At 40.2% G+C, this 19,029-nt stretch overlaps 1 protein-coding gene across 7 annotated transcripts in view; it reads right to left on the bottom strand.

Annotated features, from left to right (window-relative positions):
• Positions 1-2,902: 2,902 nt before the first annotated feature.
• Positions 2,903-19,029, bottom strand: part of WDPCP (WD repeat containing planar cell polarity effector) — a 171,266-nt gene continuing 155,139 nt past the window's right edge. For 4 of the 7 annotated variants that reach the window (XM_083495163.1, XM_083495164.1, XM_083495162.1 and 1 more), the window contains exons 15-18: positions 18,657-18,813; positions 10,326-10,426; positions 8,408-8,436; positions 2,903-4,776 (exon numbers count right to left, since the gene is read on the bottom strand). In XM_083495163.1, the coding sequence (XP_083351289.1) occupies positions 4,729-4,776; positions 8,408-8,436; positions 10,326-10,426; positions 18,657-18,813 (335 nt within the window). In that variant the 3' untranslated portion in view covers positions 2,903-4,728. The remainder of the gene's footprint in view (positions 4,777-8,407; positions 8,437-10,325; positions 10,427-18,656; positions 18,814-19,029) is intronic. The other 3 variants (XM_083495167.1, XM_083495166.1, XR_014523941.1) reach the window with 2 other exon arrangements.

Here is a 19,029-nt window from a genome sequence, read left to right as displayed (position 1 = left end):
CAAGAGATTAGTTCTCCCAAAGGAGGCAGAGGCTCAAAATACCTCCATTCATTTCCATCCTTTGTTGGAACAAGTTGCTCACTGGAAGTGCTTGCTGTTCTGACAGCTGACCTGCATTGTGCTCCTCCACAGGACCAGAACATGGTGATTATTGGCCACCATAAGAGCCATGGAGCTGTCTCAGTTAATATCTCACCTCTTGACTTAAGTGGGTTTTTTTTGTCCTGGGCAGGTTGAGGGAGATCTGCAGTTGAGGAGATTTGGTGTAATTCCTTTGTCCTGGAAAGATGATAACGTATATTGGTTTAGACTTCCAGGGACTCCTTAGTGCTGCAGAGGATTGATTATGTCAACCCACCACTGAACAAAAGGTTCCAAAAGGTTTCCAGACACCTCTTGGGCGTGTTCCCCACTGATATTGTTGGTAGTTCTGATGATGGTCCTGTTGGTCTCTAGAATTCCAGTGAAGGAAGATGTGTGACAAATCCAATTAAATGTAAACTTCAACTTCAACTTCTGATATGTTTACACAGTCCAGGAATGCTCAGTATGTGAAATTCATAAGTGGAGGGGTCAGTGCATGTGGTACTATACATTCTGTTGAATAGCTAAATAGTGCTTTGGTGACACTTGGAAACTGTACCCTTTAGGGAAGCAGGCTCAGCGGTCAAGGATAGGACTTTGCCTTCTATCTCCTGCATTTATAAGCAACCTAGTCTGTTTGAGATCCGTTATGTGTTATTCTGATCTGATTATTTATTCAGGTCAAAATCTAATCTGTTACATCAAAAGCTGACACCCTCCCCCCCCCCCGCCATTGTCTATAACAGGGAATAAAAAAGGATATAAGTTCCCCCCTTTTCAAGTAAGTAGATGAAAATGACAAGCAAAGGGGCCCCCCCTGAGAGGATTAAGCCCATGACATTTCAGCCAGATCCATCCAGGGGACCCTCTTAAGGGTTTTTAAATTTTTTATTTAAAAAAATAAATAAAAGTCTCTAACTTTTTTAATTTTTTGCCATTGGGGGGGGGGGAGTCTGCCAAATTTCAGAATGATATATTAATAACACTAATAATAGATAATAATACTAGCTGGAGCTGGCCACTTAAATGGAAGATCCCACCTCTCCACCCCACTTCTCCATACCCCTCCACCTCTAAAGGTCTACATGTTTTCCTCAATCTGCTTGGTTTAGTTTTTCAGAGAAGAAAAGGGAGTGGAGATGGTCTTGTGTTTAGCTTGATGCGACAACTGAGGTAGCAGAGGTACTCAGAAGGTTGGGCGCTCCCAGCTCACCTCACCATGCCTTGTTAATGGCACAATCCAGCTCTTTGCTTCTTTATTTGGGGTATACACAGAACCAACCCCTATTAAATAAGGCACTAAATGCAGTGCTTTTTCTGGGGGTGCTCAAGGGGTACAGAGTACTGGCTCCCCCCCCATGACTATAAACCAAGGTGCTTTGTTTGCTTCATGCTGCAGGTAGATCAGTCCAGCTTTTCATGAAACAGAATTGGATTTATCCTGGTACAGAATTTCAGCCTGCAGCATGCTGTCATGTTATTAGCACAACATTTTCTAAGCAACTTTCCCTTGGTGTTCAATGTCACTCAGCCTTTAAATATCAGAATGCACTTTCTGTTTCTCAAACTAGTATTCTTTCCTTATTGCATCTTCTGATGAAGTAAATAACAAATTGTGTCTTTCTTAAGCTGCTCAGTGGTATATTGTAGAAAAGGTCGAACCTATTGAATGAAAAATAATTTTAAAAGTGCAGTTGTCATCTACATGCTTATAAGAAGTCTTTAACAGGCATTTGTGGAGACTTCAACGCCAGGATTAAGATAATGGTATACAGTAATTTGTATATCAAAGGGTTTTGGTTTTTTTGTATAATATGCCAATTCTGTTCTGTGAGTTAAGAATTATTTTTATTCTGTTTGTTTTATCACCTGAATGGTACAGTAATCACCAACTGAGCTAACACAGTAGCATTACATTTAAAATTCACAGTAGCTTGGAATCTATTTTGATTTTGCCAACAAATACCCAGTTTAACTTGCTGGAAATGATCTGCAGTGTAAGAGATCCTTTCCTTTCACGCCTTGTATCTAGCACCCCCCCACCCACCCAGGAAAGAAACACATCTGCAGAACTGCAGTATAAATAAAAAAATATGCCTGTTTCCAGCTAAATCCCTATTCAGTACTTTGAAAGGAAGGAACTCCAAGAAATCTATAAAGGGATTTTATTAAAAACTGAGATATTTTGGAAACGGCATTCCTGATCTTCTGCACATTTCTAGCATCACTTCCTGTGTATTTTAAAACCAAAATCCTCTTAGCATGCAAAGTAAATAGATTACGATATACTGAAGGATTAAAGATCACTGTCTGGTGTCAGATTAATCCCTCATATAGACCTTCACTTGTACTGACAGAAATATGGCTGCAATTCAGCAAAATAGCTCTATGGCTAAGTAACGCATTTCAGCATCCTTAGGCTGATCCAGCAAAAGGCTCCCTTGATCTGTTGTTGGACTGCATAGACCTTTGCAGAAAGTGCCTTTATATAAATATACCTTATGAGGCACATGCTCTCCTCCTGTCATTGAAAGAAACCACACAGTAACAATTTTATTTTTATATGCAGTGATATATGGTGGACTACTGTCTCATAGGTCTTGTATTTCTCGGCCACTGGACCAGTGAGTGTTGAAAATATTACGCATTTTACTACTTTTTGTCTGCTGAGGACATAAGCATTTCAGCATGGATTTAATGTGTTCATCAGACTATTACTGATAAGTCTCTATGCATTATTCCCCCAGTCTTGCTACTAAACCCATCATCTACAAGGATAGATGCAGATTTGACAAGGACTCTTTGCAAAGTATAAAAATAATTTTATCTCTCTTTATTTGGCAATATTACAAATTAAGTACATAACTAAACTCAACATAACTTTAGGTTTAAATTGTGTGACCACAGTTAAGATCATTTTATATTATACATGTCTCCTGACAACACCAGAAAAAAATGCATTGAACAATGTCAGGAGGAAACTACTCTTAAAAGGAGAGTACAAATTGTAGTTATGACAAAATGCAGCATAGGATTCCCCCCAGTCCATTTTCTGTTAATGCCTGAAAAAGCTGAATAATTCTATAGAAGGTTAGATTGTTAGAGTCACCATGCCTTTTTAAGGGGAAAATAATGGTTATTCAGCTAAACTGATATGGATGTACTGGAAAATGGAGAGCATTTTTCTTCAAAGAATTGTACTGGCTGTTAAAGGATGATTTTTTGCAGAGGTATCCTGAGTGAAGATGCTATCTGTTAGAATGTTATGGAATATCTATTGCAAAGCCTTAAGTGGAAATTCAAACTTGTAGTCGTAAAGGAGGGAGGAGTAAATTCTGAGATTTCTTTTAACTGCCACTGTGGATTATGTTTATGCTTATGCGAGGGAAGGAGGCAGAGATAGGGAAAGGGGGTCTCTCCGTATTCTTGAATTACCTTCTCCTGCATAACATTTTAATGCTGCATGAAGTTCCTTTCGGGGCTCCACCACCTTGACTGACCTTCCAGACCTGTGGCCCAGGAGCTGGGGGAAAGGTGGGCTTGGTCCATCTCCATGTGGCTTTAAAGATGAGAAGCTGAAGACCACTTTCCCGTTCCGAATGAATCTTTTCACCCACACCCTCATGAAGGTTGATTTATGCTGTCAGTTTATGGAACTGGGAAGAAAAGTTTCACAGGGTCTCTCAATCAGGTCCCCAATTTGTGCATGAGTTCATGGTCTTCATTACCCTACATGGGACAACTATACAGTGCTGTTGGCCTTAATGTATACAGGGTTTATTTTGCAATTTGTGGCATTATAAAATTTAGGGATTTGCACAGATGGGCAAAGAAGAACAAGTATTTGCAAACTTCAAGGGAATGGGCTGCCTTAAAAGATATTTAGGCTGTAATTGTATACCTGCTTATCTTGGAGCAAGCCCCATTTAGCTAGATAGAATTTACTTCTGAGGAGACACGTCTAGGCCTTTGTGAACCTGGAACAAAGGTGCTATCAGATGGTAGAAAAGCCACCCACTTTAGGGCAGCAGTCCTGGATTCATTTCCAAATCTACCTCATATAACTGTCCCTCTATTATATCCAGTATTTGTACTGTGTAATTATTTGCAGCATTTGCTGGACTTCCTTGTAATAAAGTTGCAAAGCTGTTTTCTCTCTCTGTGTGTGTATGTGTATGAGAAAGAGAGAGAGAGAGAGAGAGAGAGAGAGAGAGAGACAGACAGACAGACAGACAGACAGACAGACAGAGGGTTTCTTTATGACTGAATGTCTACATTCAGACATTATGTCTACTTGCTGAACTTTCTCCCATAGAAATAAATGGGACTAAAAGTGCTGAGCGTTTACTGCTACCATAGTTACTTGAATCTAATACTTACCCGTTCTGGCCAAATTACGTTGCGAAAATTAAGATTACTTAGCTTTGATGGTACATTTACATTCACCGGCAAATACTTTTTTTGGTTTCAAGGTTCTGAAAATTGAGGTGTGCATTAGATTTGGTGGCGCATTAGACTCAGATGAATACAATATTTGAACTCTATTACAGAATTGATTGAAATAAGGAGGTTGAAAATTCTCAACAATTGGTCTGTAGGGTCCTCCTGACTTTCTTTCAAGATCTTAACTATTAAGATTTTGGCTTATACCAGGCCAAAATGCACCACTTCGATGGAGCCACTTCTGATTTCCTGTAAAAAAGAAAAGGAAAAAAGAACAATGACACTTGTTACAGTACAGGATGGATATTAAGACTTGTATGTTTCTCTTTATAACCACATTTTCAATGAAACAAACAACTTTTCAATTTAAAAAGTCTTAATTATGTTAACTATTTATTGAAGAACAACCTATAACACCATGTTTTTGGTCATGTATCAAGTGGTTCCGTATCTTTGAACTCTCAAGCAAAATTCTGAAAAGCTAAGCATTTTTAAAAAATGACTATTTCTGAAAATGTACACATTCAAACCTTGGGTATATTTTGTATCACACGGATGCATGCCTATGTTTTTGGTGCAATAGAATATACAATATGAATTCCCCTCTCCCGCCCCAAACAAGGGACTTCTCCCTTTTCAAATTACAAAACATACAAATGCTTCAGCCTTCATGATGTAAAGAGAACTAGGTGTGGAACTTGAAACAAAAGGAAACTTGCCTCACTGCAATATTCAACATATGCTCTAGTCATTTAAGTAAAAAAGTATAAAAGTTGGCAGCAAAAGTGTGCAAGTTAAGGCTGCTTCAGGCTTATTGTGTGCTGGCAAGTTCAAGTGGAATTCATGAGGATTTTTGTTTTTTAAAGAACTTTCACATGTCAGATTAGATCAGTCTTGAACAACATGCATTTACCAGACCAGCAGCTCCATCTCATGGTATATCTGTTAACAGTGAGATGGAAACAACCCGGCATTTCAGCAGTGAATATCTTTGTAATTGTACTATATTTCCAGCATGCCCTTTCTCTATATTTAAACTGCTAGTAAGAGTAATATGGACTTTGAAATGAGTTAGCATTTGGCAACATATTCTAAACAGTTGCTTTACTTTGCACAACACAAAGTCTTTCATACAACTAAGCTCCTTCCTATTCTGAACCCCTATATAATTACAGATCAGAAGCCAATTAACACACGCTGGCACATTTCATGCACCAAAACACTCCTATGCTACTCTGGAAATCAAACCTGTTAGCCAGTATGATCTGTATTTTGTGAACAGTTGCCACTCCAACATTCCTGTTCAAAAACTACCGCAGCTATAGCTGTCAGATGCCTCTCAGTTTTTGTCTGGAGATGGACAAATAATAATCTTCAATTCTGGACTGGAAGGTTGGGAACTATATAAGGTGGGCAAGTGGGACCTGTTTTGTGTGTGTCTCGCGCCACATTCCCTCAGGAGTAGTCTGTCAGGAGTCAAAGACAGTAGTGGGTGGGTGGCCGCCCCACCCGTCCCCCCCCCACTCTGCTGCTGCTGCTGCCAGGAGAGAGACAGACAGATCACTTTTGCTAGAGGGCTAAACTGATCATTTGCAGAGGCTCCCTCACCCCACTTGTTCTTCCATCATTCCCCCCCCCCCATTCCCCACTCTGCTCTCATTAAATTAAGAAGCATGCTGCTTGCACTTAGGCCAAGGATTGTGTGTGACCCTGAGGCCACATTTCCCTTCCCTCTGCTATATGGCATGTCTACTTTTCTTTTGCTGTCCCCTCCCCAGTTAATTACATCTTTATCTTTTATAAATGACCATCTCTTTCTAGCAAGGTAGCTCTGAAGCTAGTGTCTTTTTAGTGTATGATGACATGATCTTGTTTACTAGTATATTTTGTCATGTAGAAACTTGTATAGCATTATTAATGGGAGAGCTTTTTGGCTCCATGGACCAGATCCTTATCAGCAAATTTTATATGAAGGCCATAATTCTCATCCTTGTTGGTTAGGGCTACTGTGTTAAAACCTGTCAAAAGAAAAGGTGGCCGTGTGCCCGGAGAGGTGTTTGCCATTCACACCTTACTTGTTTGTTGTGGGAAAGTGTTGTGAAATTCTAGTTCACCCGCCATATAATGCACACGGAGCCATTTTTAGATGCAGACGTTTGTGAAATTGCACAGAAGTGATGTCTTAATTTAAGGACTAGGTCCTCAGGAGCAGCTTTCTGATAGAGGGGGAAGGATCACTTACAAGTTCTGCCCTGGCTCATTACTTTAAAAAAGGTGTCAGCTGAGAATATGGAAGCCAGCAGAATGTTAATTTTTATTTTATGCTACGTTCATGTCAATCAAGTAGGCTGCTTACAAAGTATTCTGTACAGAATCTGAATGGCTTTTGGCAGGACCCATACACTGAGCGCCGTATGGGGGGAGAAATGCAAATTAATTCTTGGGTTGAACATAAGAATAAAATTTAAACTAGTTGAAGACACAAACAGCTGGAATAAGCACTTTTTCTTAAATTAATGCATAGTTTATCACATGGATATAGCCAGTGTGTAACTTAGCATGGAGCAAATCTCTTAGGCTAAGACTCCTGTTTCTCATTGTATGAATGGCCCTGAATATTCAGTGGAGAAGGAACATGTCTGTTCTGACCTCATATATTCTTGGAATGTAAACTAGGTTGCAGGACTGAGAATGTTTGCTGTAGACTTTAATTACAATTGCACAAGCCGAGCCTTACCCCACCAGATGTTTTGGACAATTCCCATCATTCCTGGCTATTGGCCATTGCTGGGGGTGATGGGATTTGAAATCCAACAACTGAGGGACAACTCCTGTCCTACTCTAAAATCCTGTTTTCTACTCCAACTAAGGCAAAACCCGAACCTTTTCCTCTACCCAGCTAGTGGGGGTTTACAGAGTGGTGGGGCCACTGCACTGCCACTCATACTGGCAAGGTGAAAGATGGGGGGTAGGAAGGCAGCTCATTATGCCACCAGGCTCAAATTGGACCACATACTGTTGTGTGACAGCAGTGCAACTGGCTGGAGAGTCAACAAATGCCAAGCTGGCTCAGCTCCGCCCCTCCCCCACCCCCAGAATGTCTCATTTCAAGCCTTGTGATGGATACTGTTTGGTGAGCAGAAGGGGGAAGACTGCACCAAACAATGATGCTTGAGTCACTCTGTCATCAGCCAGCAGCACTCCAGGGCAGCAATATGTGTTGGGCAGAGGAAAACTTTCACCTTAACAACAATTTGAATACTACCCTATACCTGTAGATCTCAGAGTGGTTCACAACATAAAATCACAATATAAAAAACAGCAAAACATAATAAAAACAGCCCAATAATCCCCCCTTCCAACACATTTTAAAAGGGCATTGGACGTCAATTAGCCAAAGGCCTGGTTAAAAAGGAACGTTTTCACCTGGTGTCTAAATATGTATAATGAATGTGCCAGCCGAACCTCCCTGGCAGAGCACTCCACAAAAGGGGAGCCACTGCAGAGAAGGCCCCGTTCTTGTGTTGCCACCCTCTGGACCTCTTGTGGAGGAGGCACACCAAGAAGGGCCTCACAAGATGATCTCAGGGTCCACGTAGGTTCATATGGAGAGAGGCAGTCTTTGAGGTATTGCTGTGATGGTGGACTACTCTGTAAGCAAACTAAGCATGTGAAACTAAATTAATTGTATACTATTTTCCTGCTTCCCCGCCCTCTGTTGAATTTTAAACTTTTAAGCTCCTTGGATGAAATACCTGTACTCTTTAAAAACCATGCACACTGATGACACTATGTAAAGAAATAAAAATGTGTTCTGAAAATGTGACAGATGGAGTTGCAAACATGTATTTTCTGTGGAGCAACATGGAAAACTTTTTACCTGTCCATCACATGTTTCCTCGGGAGTTTCTAAAAAACAAGGTAAGTAATTTGAATGAGCTAGGTAGCAAAACAATCAAGATAGAAATACTATTTCAATTAAATCCAGTTTCTTTTTAAGATGCACATAGTAAATGTTACACACACACACACACACACACACACACACACACAGAGATACATACAGGGCACCTTCACACTTTTTCTTATGGCAGACCTGCCATGTGGATAGTGCTTTCTTATTCATGTAAACGTGGGCTTTTCATGTGCTCCAATATATTAGGTCTGTTTCTCATTTAACCCTATGTTTAGTGATATCCTTGAGTTTTCTGGTGTAAGCTAAAAAAAAAAAAAAAGAAATCCCCATTTCCTAGTGTAGTGTACAAAAGTAAATGTAGGTGCCAGTAGAACAGACCTGAAACATGCCTTGGGCAGAGCATAGGGAAGACTAAGATGCTGGTCAAGAATATGGCTATGCAGTCTAAAAAGGACTTGGAGGAGCTGAGCGGCATTAAAATTGAGAAAAAGATTAAGTATTTAAGTGTCTGACTGACAGTAAAGAATCCCAACATATTCGAGACAATTATGTTAAGGTATGGAAAGATGTTAAAAAAGATTTGGAAACATGGGGGAGAATGAAACATTCATTTTTAGGAAGGATTCCAGCCATAAAGATGAATGTTTTACCTAAGATGTTTTTCTTATTCCAAATGATACCAATAATAAATAACACAAGCTACTAGTATAGCGTATTCCAGTTTCCTGATTATTCTTACTGTCTATTTCACTTCTTTTCTATGCTCATTTCTGTATTTAAATCACATCTTGCCATAAAGTGTCTTCTCCGGGGTCACACCTTCACTGTCTTAGCCAGACTCACTGTTGTGAGTCTGTTACTAACCAAAACATGTGCACACATGATCTGTGGCACGCAATATAGATTGATTTAGATTTGTTGCTACCCTAATACTTTCCCTAAATGAACTCCCTTTAACTACATGTATTTTTGATTGGGAACCTTTATGAGACTAATCTGTCTAGCCTTTGACTTCAACATTGTGATTGCTTTGCAGGTGTAAAAGAATTGCTAGAATTGAAACACCAGAATTTTAATATATCGTCATACACAATACATTCCAATGGATTTTGTACAAAGATTCAAGCGTTAAGCAATTAAGTGATGACGGAACAAGTGAGATATATGATCATGTGGACCACCTCTTTGTTTTATGTTTCTGATAGAACTATCTAATTGGGGCCCTCAACCCCTTTAAATGGAGCAGCCTATGTTCACCCAATCATAGCTGTTCTATTTTTACCTAACCTTGCTAGGGTATAACAAAAATGTTCTTTGAATGAGACAATATGGGAATATGGGGGAATAAAAGAGCTTATTACATAGGAAGATAATCAAGCAGTGCATGGTAAAAACTCTGCAACTGTACTATGTCTGTGAAATGTCTTTCATTTGCTTTAAATATTTACCATAATGCTGGAGAGACACCAGTTCATTCATGGGACTGAGGAATTAAGGCACAAAAGATGATTGGTTCCTCCAAGTGCTTAGACCAAGGCTTGTCAACCTGGTCCCTACCGCCCACCGCCCAGTGGGTGTTTCAGGATTCTAGGTGGGTGGGAGGGGGTTCTACGCCACAAGCTGAATCCTCCTCCCATTGAGCACTGGGAGGCAGTAAGGAAATTTTACCATCAAGAAAGAGGCATTAGTGGGCGGTAGGTATAAAAAGGTTGACTACCCCTGGCTTAGACCGTGCTGTCTCACTGCTACAGATCTGCACTCTGCAGGTCAACTAGGAAACCTCACAAGTGATGGTTCCCCCCACTATAAAATTCTTCCAGACCTGTCAGCTGATCAGTTTCCAAAACCACTCCTTGTTATACACATTTGACATTATCCTTACCAGTCCGACACCAAGATGCAGGCTTCTCCACCTGTGGAGCCGTGCAATTGCCTGTTACAAATTCACAGTCCCTTTGGTCTGTCTCCTTAGAAAAAGTAGATCTTAAAAGAAACAGGCAAAGTATAATGTGAAGGTCTGCACATAATTGTAAAAATGCTTTGTAGACCTCACACTGCAAGCCTCTGCATGCCTTCTCAAATGTAGGTCTCACTGATTAAACTGGGCTTACTCCTAACATACAGGCTTCCAGCCTTACTGTTTTGAGCTCCCTGAGGCTCAAAAATCTCAATTACAAAAGCTATATGTGCACAGAATGGATTGGATCCAGATTTAGTCCTGCTGGGAATAGATTCACGTCAGTTTGTTCATGATGTGCTAAAGTAGATGTGGGTGTGGCCACAGCACACTCACACATGCTCATATCTATTTATTTCATGAAATTTATATACTGCTTGATTGCAAAAAAAGAAAAGAAAACCTCAGTGTGAACAACCCACCTCCATTGCTGATGCGTGCAGACAGGGGCATAGGAAGGGGTGGGGGCTGTCCGCCCCAGCTGTCATACCTGGGGGGAAACACCCCCCCCGGGCAGATTGCTGCCGTGCCAATCACCCCCCTGGTTGCTCACCCCGCCCCAGGTGTATGGCATGTGCCCTGCTCCAGGTGCCCAAGCGGCCAGCTCCGTGGCTGCGTGCAGATCAGCTGGGGGGGGGCAGTATTTGCATGCTCCTCAGGCCGCAGGGCTAGTTGGAGAGATTTAAGCCCAGTATTGTGTCTACTTTTTTGTCCTGTAGATCAGATGTATTGAATTAATCTATAGAGTTACTATTAACAACATTTCTTACCACAGTGAAGTCCCAGGGCATGTTACAACAATGTAGAAATACTAATATTGTATTAAAACAATTTACAGTCTCAGGCATGAGCATAGCCAGCGGGGTGCAGGGGTGCAGCTGCCCCCCCAATCAAGTAAATAAATAAATAAATAAATAAATAAATAAATAAATAAATAAAAGTACTTAACTAACTGACCAATTGTTTTGCAGATAACTCGGTTCTGCCCCCTCCAACATAAAGCCTGCCCCCCAAAATAAATCCTGGCTATGCCCATGGTCTCAGGATCACTAATATATTAGTAAGGAACTAAGAGACCATTTTATTTAATCTCTGTGTGTGCATGTGTGCTTGTAAATTCAATGTGGCTAAGTGAGGAGGCATCAGAAACCAATAAAATGTTGAAGAGGACACGCAGAGCCCAACTAAATGAAGATGATGATCTAAAACTAGGCACCCTGGAATGTTTAGTTAACCATGTTTGCAGAACTTTCTGAAGGGGACTGAGAGACCTCAGCAGAATGTCCATCGCTTTATTCCCTTTTCAGATAAATGAATATTAAAATAAACTTGTGTGCTCTTCTTTAGACTAATGAGCCTTCCATTTGAATACTAGCTGCATATCCTTGACAACAACAATAAAGGAAATGGCCTATTACTGAGAATCATGTATAGCTTCTATGTATATAAATGACTTATGAGGCAGTTTATCAGAACAGGATAATGTATTTGCTGAATAAGTCACTAATTTTTCAACATTTCTGAGGATTTTAATATAATCATAAAAAGTATGTCGGTTTATACAGTAAAGTTTAAGTGTTGGTCATCTTATTTTTTTTATGTAGGCAGTTTCCTTATTAGGGAAACAAAATCAGCATTTTGCTTTGCAACTTGTTAGTTAAAAATCTAGGTGAGTATTGCCTTCACTGAATAGAAAATCAGTTTTGATTTGTGTATCTTTTTGTGTACTTATTTGCATTGTAGTGATTGTGAGCAGAAGAAGGGGTGGAGGAAGCAACATTCTTTCACAGCAACTTTGTTAGTCAATAGGGAAATATCAATTAAATTGCAGAACCGTTACACCACGTGTCATTGTCATAGTCTAACTTAATGATCAAATGCCTCTTTTTTCAGTTGCAGCATGTAAATTGTTATCCTGAGAATGTGAATGCTCTGATGTAATTGCACATTAACTTGCTTGATGGTGTAGTTAGTATTAAGTAGAATTAGCCTTTGATGATACACATGATTCAGTCTGAATGTAAAACCCCTCTTTGCTGCTGAGAAGATAAGCTTTGAATATGTGGTAGTGTTTTGGTCGCAAACCAGTGAAGACTGTTATAATGGCTGACTGGTTTTTTATTTTTTAATTGGTTAATAGTCTATTGTCATGTGATGATATGGCCAAAGGCTGAAACAACAAAAACTGAACTGAATGGAGGTTCTGCAAGCAGCTATGAATGTATAGTAACATTGCAGCTCTTCAGCTTTCTCTGAGCCACAATAATGCAACCACCTCTCCCACTAAGCTTTATTGGCTCAAGAAAAGAAACTAAGGAACTTCATTGGAGACCAGATTAGGTGAGTTTCAAAATGGAAAGATCCTTTTGGCTTCCAGCTCCATTATCTTTTCTGTAGTCTCTTGATCAGCTTTCCTACACATAGCTGCGGATTCCATGGTGACCTGTAAATTGCTTTTTTGGCTGCCAAATTGCTGTAACCCTTCTATTTTTATGTTTTTAAGAGAGCTTAAAACTGTCCATCCTCTTTAGACATTTATTTCTTTAAAATTACCAGTGCTTGGGAGGATTTCAACTATATCCAAAAGGCTTAGAAGAAGATGTTGCTTCTAGTTTTCATTAAAGTCAACAAACATGAAAAGCCCAGAAGGGGATAAAAGCAACTTAGTGACTTTTACCTAATACATATAAATCTACCTAAGAGCTGTATGCAATAGAAGTACTCAGAGTACTACATTTATTTCTATCTAAGATGCAGAAATAGGCTTGGTGTCACATGATCCTTCACAATGCCAAGTTTAATAAGGCTCAAAAGATTGTGAGATGAGTAAAATAAGGTCAGTCTGGGTTGGGCCAGTTTGGCTTAATGTGAAAATAATTGTGATGTTTTTCTATCATGGTGACAGTTTGCTTTGGTGCAGGGCACTTGGAATACCATACTAGAAAATGTTTTAGTAGAGCATTTGCCAGATGCTTTGTTTACCCTTTCTTAAAAATGAATGCTGAAAACTCCCCAATGTTACACACATGGTTTGTGACAAAGACCACTAGTTCAAGTGGAAGGGGAGGAGAAAGATAATAAAATACAAACTGTATTTTAATATACGGGGTGATGTGAAAGTAAATATTCAAATTAAAGTCTAATAATAAGTTCAACCCATTTAAGTCCATGGCCTTAAATCACATTAAATTGTGAATGTGATTCTGATACTCAGTTTAGCAGTTCTTCTTGAAGCAATTTGGGACATCATATGTTAAAATTGCACAATACAGTTGCATGCTCGCAGTTATACCATATAAGGACTGGGCTTGGTATCCTGTTGATAAAAGTCCTCCTTTCCCCCTTGGAGGGCCTATCTAGGAAAGTCACGTATGGTAGCAACAAGAGACACTGTTCAAGACAGATGTTATGTGATCCTGAGATGATATTTCTTGCCTTTTTGACATTGCACCTTTGATGCATTCCTGTTTTGAATCTTTTGAAAAGTGCTGCTATCTTTCACTTCCAAACTAAAGAGAGACTCATTTTTTAAAATTATATAAGGACGTACTCTAACACCGGCAATTTAATACTATGCAGGTAAACAGGTTTGTTCAACCTTCTGTGAATCAAAGGCAGGCTGATTAGAATGTTTTCACATTTATTATTTTTACAGTACACCCTTTCTGACACACCTTTAATATTATGTGCATGCTGGCACTGCTTCCTGGCTCATCAGTTTTAAGAAAAAAAGAGATAACTGGCAGTTCAGGTCAAGGGGAATGGAAACAAACAATGCATTATTCATGTTATAAGTACCAAAGTTGTTGTGCTATTAATATAGCACAGAAAATGATGCCTAAATACTTTTACATGTTCAAAAAACATGTAGAACCTTGCTCTTACAAGTAGAACACATCCATATGACTATAACTAATGGAAGGTTTGTAACTGTATACTTAAAACTTACAATGAATGGTCCAAAATGGCACTAATGATGCTGAAGGAAATGTGTTTGGCAAAGGAAATATAAACATAGTAGAGATTTGATAGGCTTGAAAAATGGAATGAAGTACAACACTAAAAATGGAATCTATTCAGTTTTTGCAGCAGTAAAGCAAATTATAATTGCCTATTTGTAAAATGTGATATTGTAATGTCAGCAAAGATAATGTATAAGTTTTGGTATTCTTATGTCTAGGAAGGCAAAACCAAAGTCCAACTGGAAACTGATACAGGGAGACTGGATATAAAAATTCCTATTTCAAATCACAACAAAAGAGTGAAAAATAAATTGGTTATCTGTAGTTGTGTAAATGCGAACGGTATTCGCAATAATGCTAATGGTGGAAAAATACAACTGTAAGAGTTATAACTACAGAGATGATAAATTATTTACAAAGTTTTTAGCTTTTTTATTTTTTCAAGGAAACTTACTGAATAAAGTGTAGAAAGGCTTCTTTTAGCTCTTCAGCATACTATGTGCCCAGTGGCATAGCGGGGAGGGAGGGCTGTCACCCCAGGCAGTTTTTTGGGTGGAGCATCAAGGCACAATGAGCTGTTGTGTCCTTGATGAAGCAGGTGTGCTCCTGTGATCCTGGGAGCTGCGCCATAGCTCCCTGGGCTCTCAGGGGCCAGGGCACAAGCCTGTTGCCTCCTTCTCAGCCACCCTCCAACTGGAGGGTGCCATGAGAAGGACGCAGCAGCTCAAGGCTGCGAGCCAAGCGCCACTCACAAAGGCAGCGCTGGGCTCGCACTCCAGATGGGTGGCTGAGAAGGATGATTGTCCACAGCTCTGGGCACCCCTCTCCTACACTAGGATCGGCTGCAGCTTGCTCCAGGGGCAGAAATGCGAGTGATCACAGCATCACTGAGGGGCACCGCCGCCTCTCCGAAGCTTCTGCCCCAAGGGGGCGCTGGCACTGCCTCTCCAACACTTCCACTCTGGAGCCAGCCGCAGTATTTATCCCCACTTTACACGTGGACAGAAATACAGTGGTACCTTGGGTTACATATGTTTCGGGTTACATGCGCTTCAGGTTACAGACTCTGCTAACCCAGAAATAGTGCTTCAGGTTAAGAACTTTACTTCAGGATGAGAAGAGAAATCGTGCTCCGGCGGCGCGGCGGCAGTGGGAGGCCCCATTAGCTAAAGTGGCGCTTCAGGTTAAGAACAGTTTCAGGTTAAGTACGGTCCTCCGGAACGAATTAAGTACTTAACCCGAGGTACCACTGTACAGTGGTGGCCCGCAAGACGAATGCCTCGCAAGACGAAAAACTCGCTAGACGAAAGGGTTTTGCGTTTTTTGAGCTGCTTCGCAAGACGAATTTCCCTATGGACTTGCTTCGCAAGACGAAAACGTCTTGCAAGTTTGTTTCCTTTTTCTTAACACCGTTAATACAGTTGCGACTTGACTTCGAGGAGCAACTCATAGAACGTGGTGTGGTAGCCTTTTTTGAGGTTTTGGAAGACTTTGGTGATTTTTGAAGCTTTTCCAAAACTTTCCCGACACCGTGCTTCGCAAGACGAAAAATTCGCCAGACGAAAAAACTCGCGGAACGAATTAATTTCGTCTTGCAAGGCACCACTGTATAGTATCAATAGAATATAATTCAAATGTTGGCTTTTCTGACTATATTTTTTGCAGTATATTTTCTCATTAGACTCCTCTGTAGGACAAGAAATGAAGATGTATTAATGTAGTCTTGTGAACCTAGCAAGAGGTAAGAACTTGGCAATGTGCAAATATATGCAAGTTGCTCCATAAGAAATTGCACATTATGTTCAGTTGCAATGTTTTATAACAGTGAGGAGAAAGTTTATCGGGTTTCTGGCCTCTAGCAGAAGTCAATTATTTCTGTGCCAATCTGAAGTTATTACAGGGAGTTCCTTTTCATCTCACATTGGAGTTGGTGAGGTTCATGTGACTTCTAAGGTTCCAAACAATTACTAGTAAGGGATGAAGACTTGCTTTTGTATTTGGGAGCTCAGGAGGAGGGAAAAATACAGGAATAGTGGATCTGCCTTATTTTAGGTTGGCAGCATTCACTTGGATTTTAGTGGCATGAAGAAGCTGTTAGTGAGGGTTGGAAGCTCTCTTTATGTTCTTCAGCTCAGCAAGAAGTAATCTCAGCCTTTGGGAGGGGAAAGCACTTTATGAAGCTTCAATGATTGCAAAGAAGTTTAGCTGAGAGGATCGACAATCTGTGATGACCCTTCTTAGTTGATCCATTTCAGAATTCAAAACAGCAAGGCAAGAAGTAAAACTAAAGTTGAAAAACCAAAATAATTTTTAGCATTCCAGTGCTCAGCTTACTATGGGGAACAATATACTTTGCAAGAAGAGGAAGTAAATATTCTAAAATAAGTCTGCTGGAGTTTGGATTATTGTGTAAATTCTTTGCATGGAATATTATTAAATTCTTCCCAAAGCTCATGGGAACTGGAACCTATGTCCTTGGAATTAATTCCCACTACATTCAAAGGAACTTGCTTCCTAAGATGGAGATTGAGGCAGCAGGCTTAAGCTGATGTTTCAACCTATGTAGGGTTTGTTAAAAAAAGTTTAGGTAGCAATTCAGCTAACACATTCCTGGAAGTATAAGCACATTTACCTGGAAATACCTTTGACCGAAACTAACAAGGTTTGATATAACTATTATGGTCCAATAAGCTGTGGTTTTGTGGCCTGGGAATGAGCCATGTGTTGTGTGTTTTGCACGTTCAGCTTACTTTCTTAAACCAAAAGTCTTATATCATCTAAATCATGTAACGGGGGTTTAAGGGGTCCATCTAAACCAGGATATGAAACCAGAATTGTGGACCACTTGAAGATTGTTGAGTGCCTTGGTGGAGAACTTACTGAGCAATCCTATGCATGTTTATTCAGAAGTTAATTCTACTGTGCTCTTGAACAACAAATCCCTAATTTCCTGACAGTTGGCCATGCTGGCTGGGCCTTATGGGAGTTTTAGACCAACAACATTTGGAGGGCAATGTCTTGGCAACCTGCCCTAGTGTGTTCAGGACAGCAGCCTTCATAAATGGTTTTTTCCCCTACAAATCCAAGCACCTACATTTATTTTAATAGCATTTTCTTTCCACCTGCCACGTCAGCATCAGCACCAGCATCAAAATCAGTGCCATACAGTGGTACCTTGGGTTACATATGCTTCACGTTACATACACTTCAGGTTACAGACTCCTCTAACCCAGAAATAGTGCTTCAGGTTAAGAACTTTGCTTCAGGATAAGAACAGAAATTGGGCTCTGGCGGCGCAGCGGCAGCAGGAGGCCCCATTAGCTAAAGTGGTGCTTCAGGTTAGGAACAGTTTCAGGTTAAGAACGGACTTCCGGAATGAATTAAGTACGTAACCCGAGGTACCACAGTATTATGAAAAGCACAGGCCCCTGACAAGGCTGTTTAGAAGACCACCATTAACTGCTAAATGTTTAAGGAGATATGAGAAGACTGCACCACTATTAAGAAAATCACAGGACCTAAGATAGAGCTTTGTTATTCCAGTCCTGGTCCAAACAGCCTCGATCTCTATTTTCAGGGGAAAAACAAGTAAGTTGCAGGGCCATGGACAATCTTTTTCAATTGTTTTGCAACCTTTCCCCAGGCCACCTGATTGCACCTCATACTAGGGTTGCCATGTATCTGGGAATTCCCAGACATGTCTTCTTTTGGGGATCCTACATGCCCATCCAGGGGGAAATCAATTAAAAAAAATGGGGCACTGGCAGCTCTGGTTCAGGTTCTGGCTTGGTGGTGGCCTAAAAAAGCTCAACAACTTTTTGTGTCCGGATTTTCACCTCTTGAAATATGGCAACCCTACCTCATGCACCAAAGTTTGAGACCCTGAATGAATGAACATAAGAAAAACATATGAATAAAAGAGCAATTAGAATTTAAAACAGGTAATTGTTAAAGCAAATAGGAACAAAAAAAACAAGCATAGGATAAAACATGTGAATAGAATACGAGATTAAACACAGATAATGGATGGATAAGAACTGGTAATAAAAAGCAGATTTGAACTAAGAGACATGCAGTTAAAACAACTGTAAGAGACCCTCTGACCTACAAAATTGAAGGAGGTTGTCTTCAAGGAACTACATATGTGTTACATTATACATTTTGAAGCCAATGTATGCTTAATTGCCAAGTTAAAATATCTGCTTTAGAGTAAATTATGCTAGATGACAGTAACTAATAAAATGTGACATTCTTCTCCAAATGCAACACTCCTGCACGCACTGAGTATCTTTACCTTGTAGAGCTGTTGTAGGTCGCATGTGTGAAACATCGAGCGCTGGCACTGGAGGCTGGGAGACTGTCTTGAACTTTCTGGTCCTCCTGTGGCTGTATAGTCAGGTTTACAAAAGTGTCACTCAAAGCATCTTCTCTGTCCATATGGCCTGGAATCTCTAGGTGTTTTTAAAATTAAAAACAGAAATTAAGAATAAAGTTTACTATTGCTACATGTTTTACTGGATACAGTGGTACCTCGGGTTAAGAACTTAATTCGTTCTGGAGGTTCATTCTTAACCTGAAACTGTTCTTAACCTGAAGCACCACTTTAGCTAATGGGGCCTCCCACTGCCGCCACGCCGCCGCCACACAATTTATGTTCTTATCCTGAA

This window comes from Podarcis liolepis (genome assembly GCF_965112155.1).
Source record: "Podarcis liolepis genome assembly, chromosome: 3".
In the NCBI taxonomy this organism is placed as follows: domain Eukaryota; kingdom Metazoa; phylum Chordata; class Lepidosauria; order Squamata; family Lacertidae; genus Podarcis; species Podarcis liolepis.
Note: the sequence above shows the minus strand (reverse complement) of the source record. Positions and strands in the feature narration are given on the sequence as shown.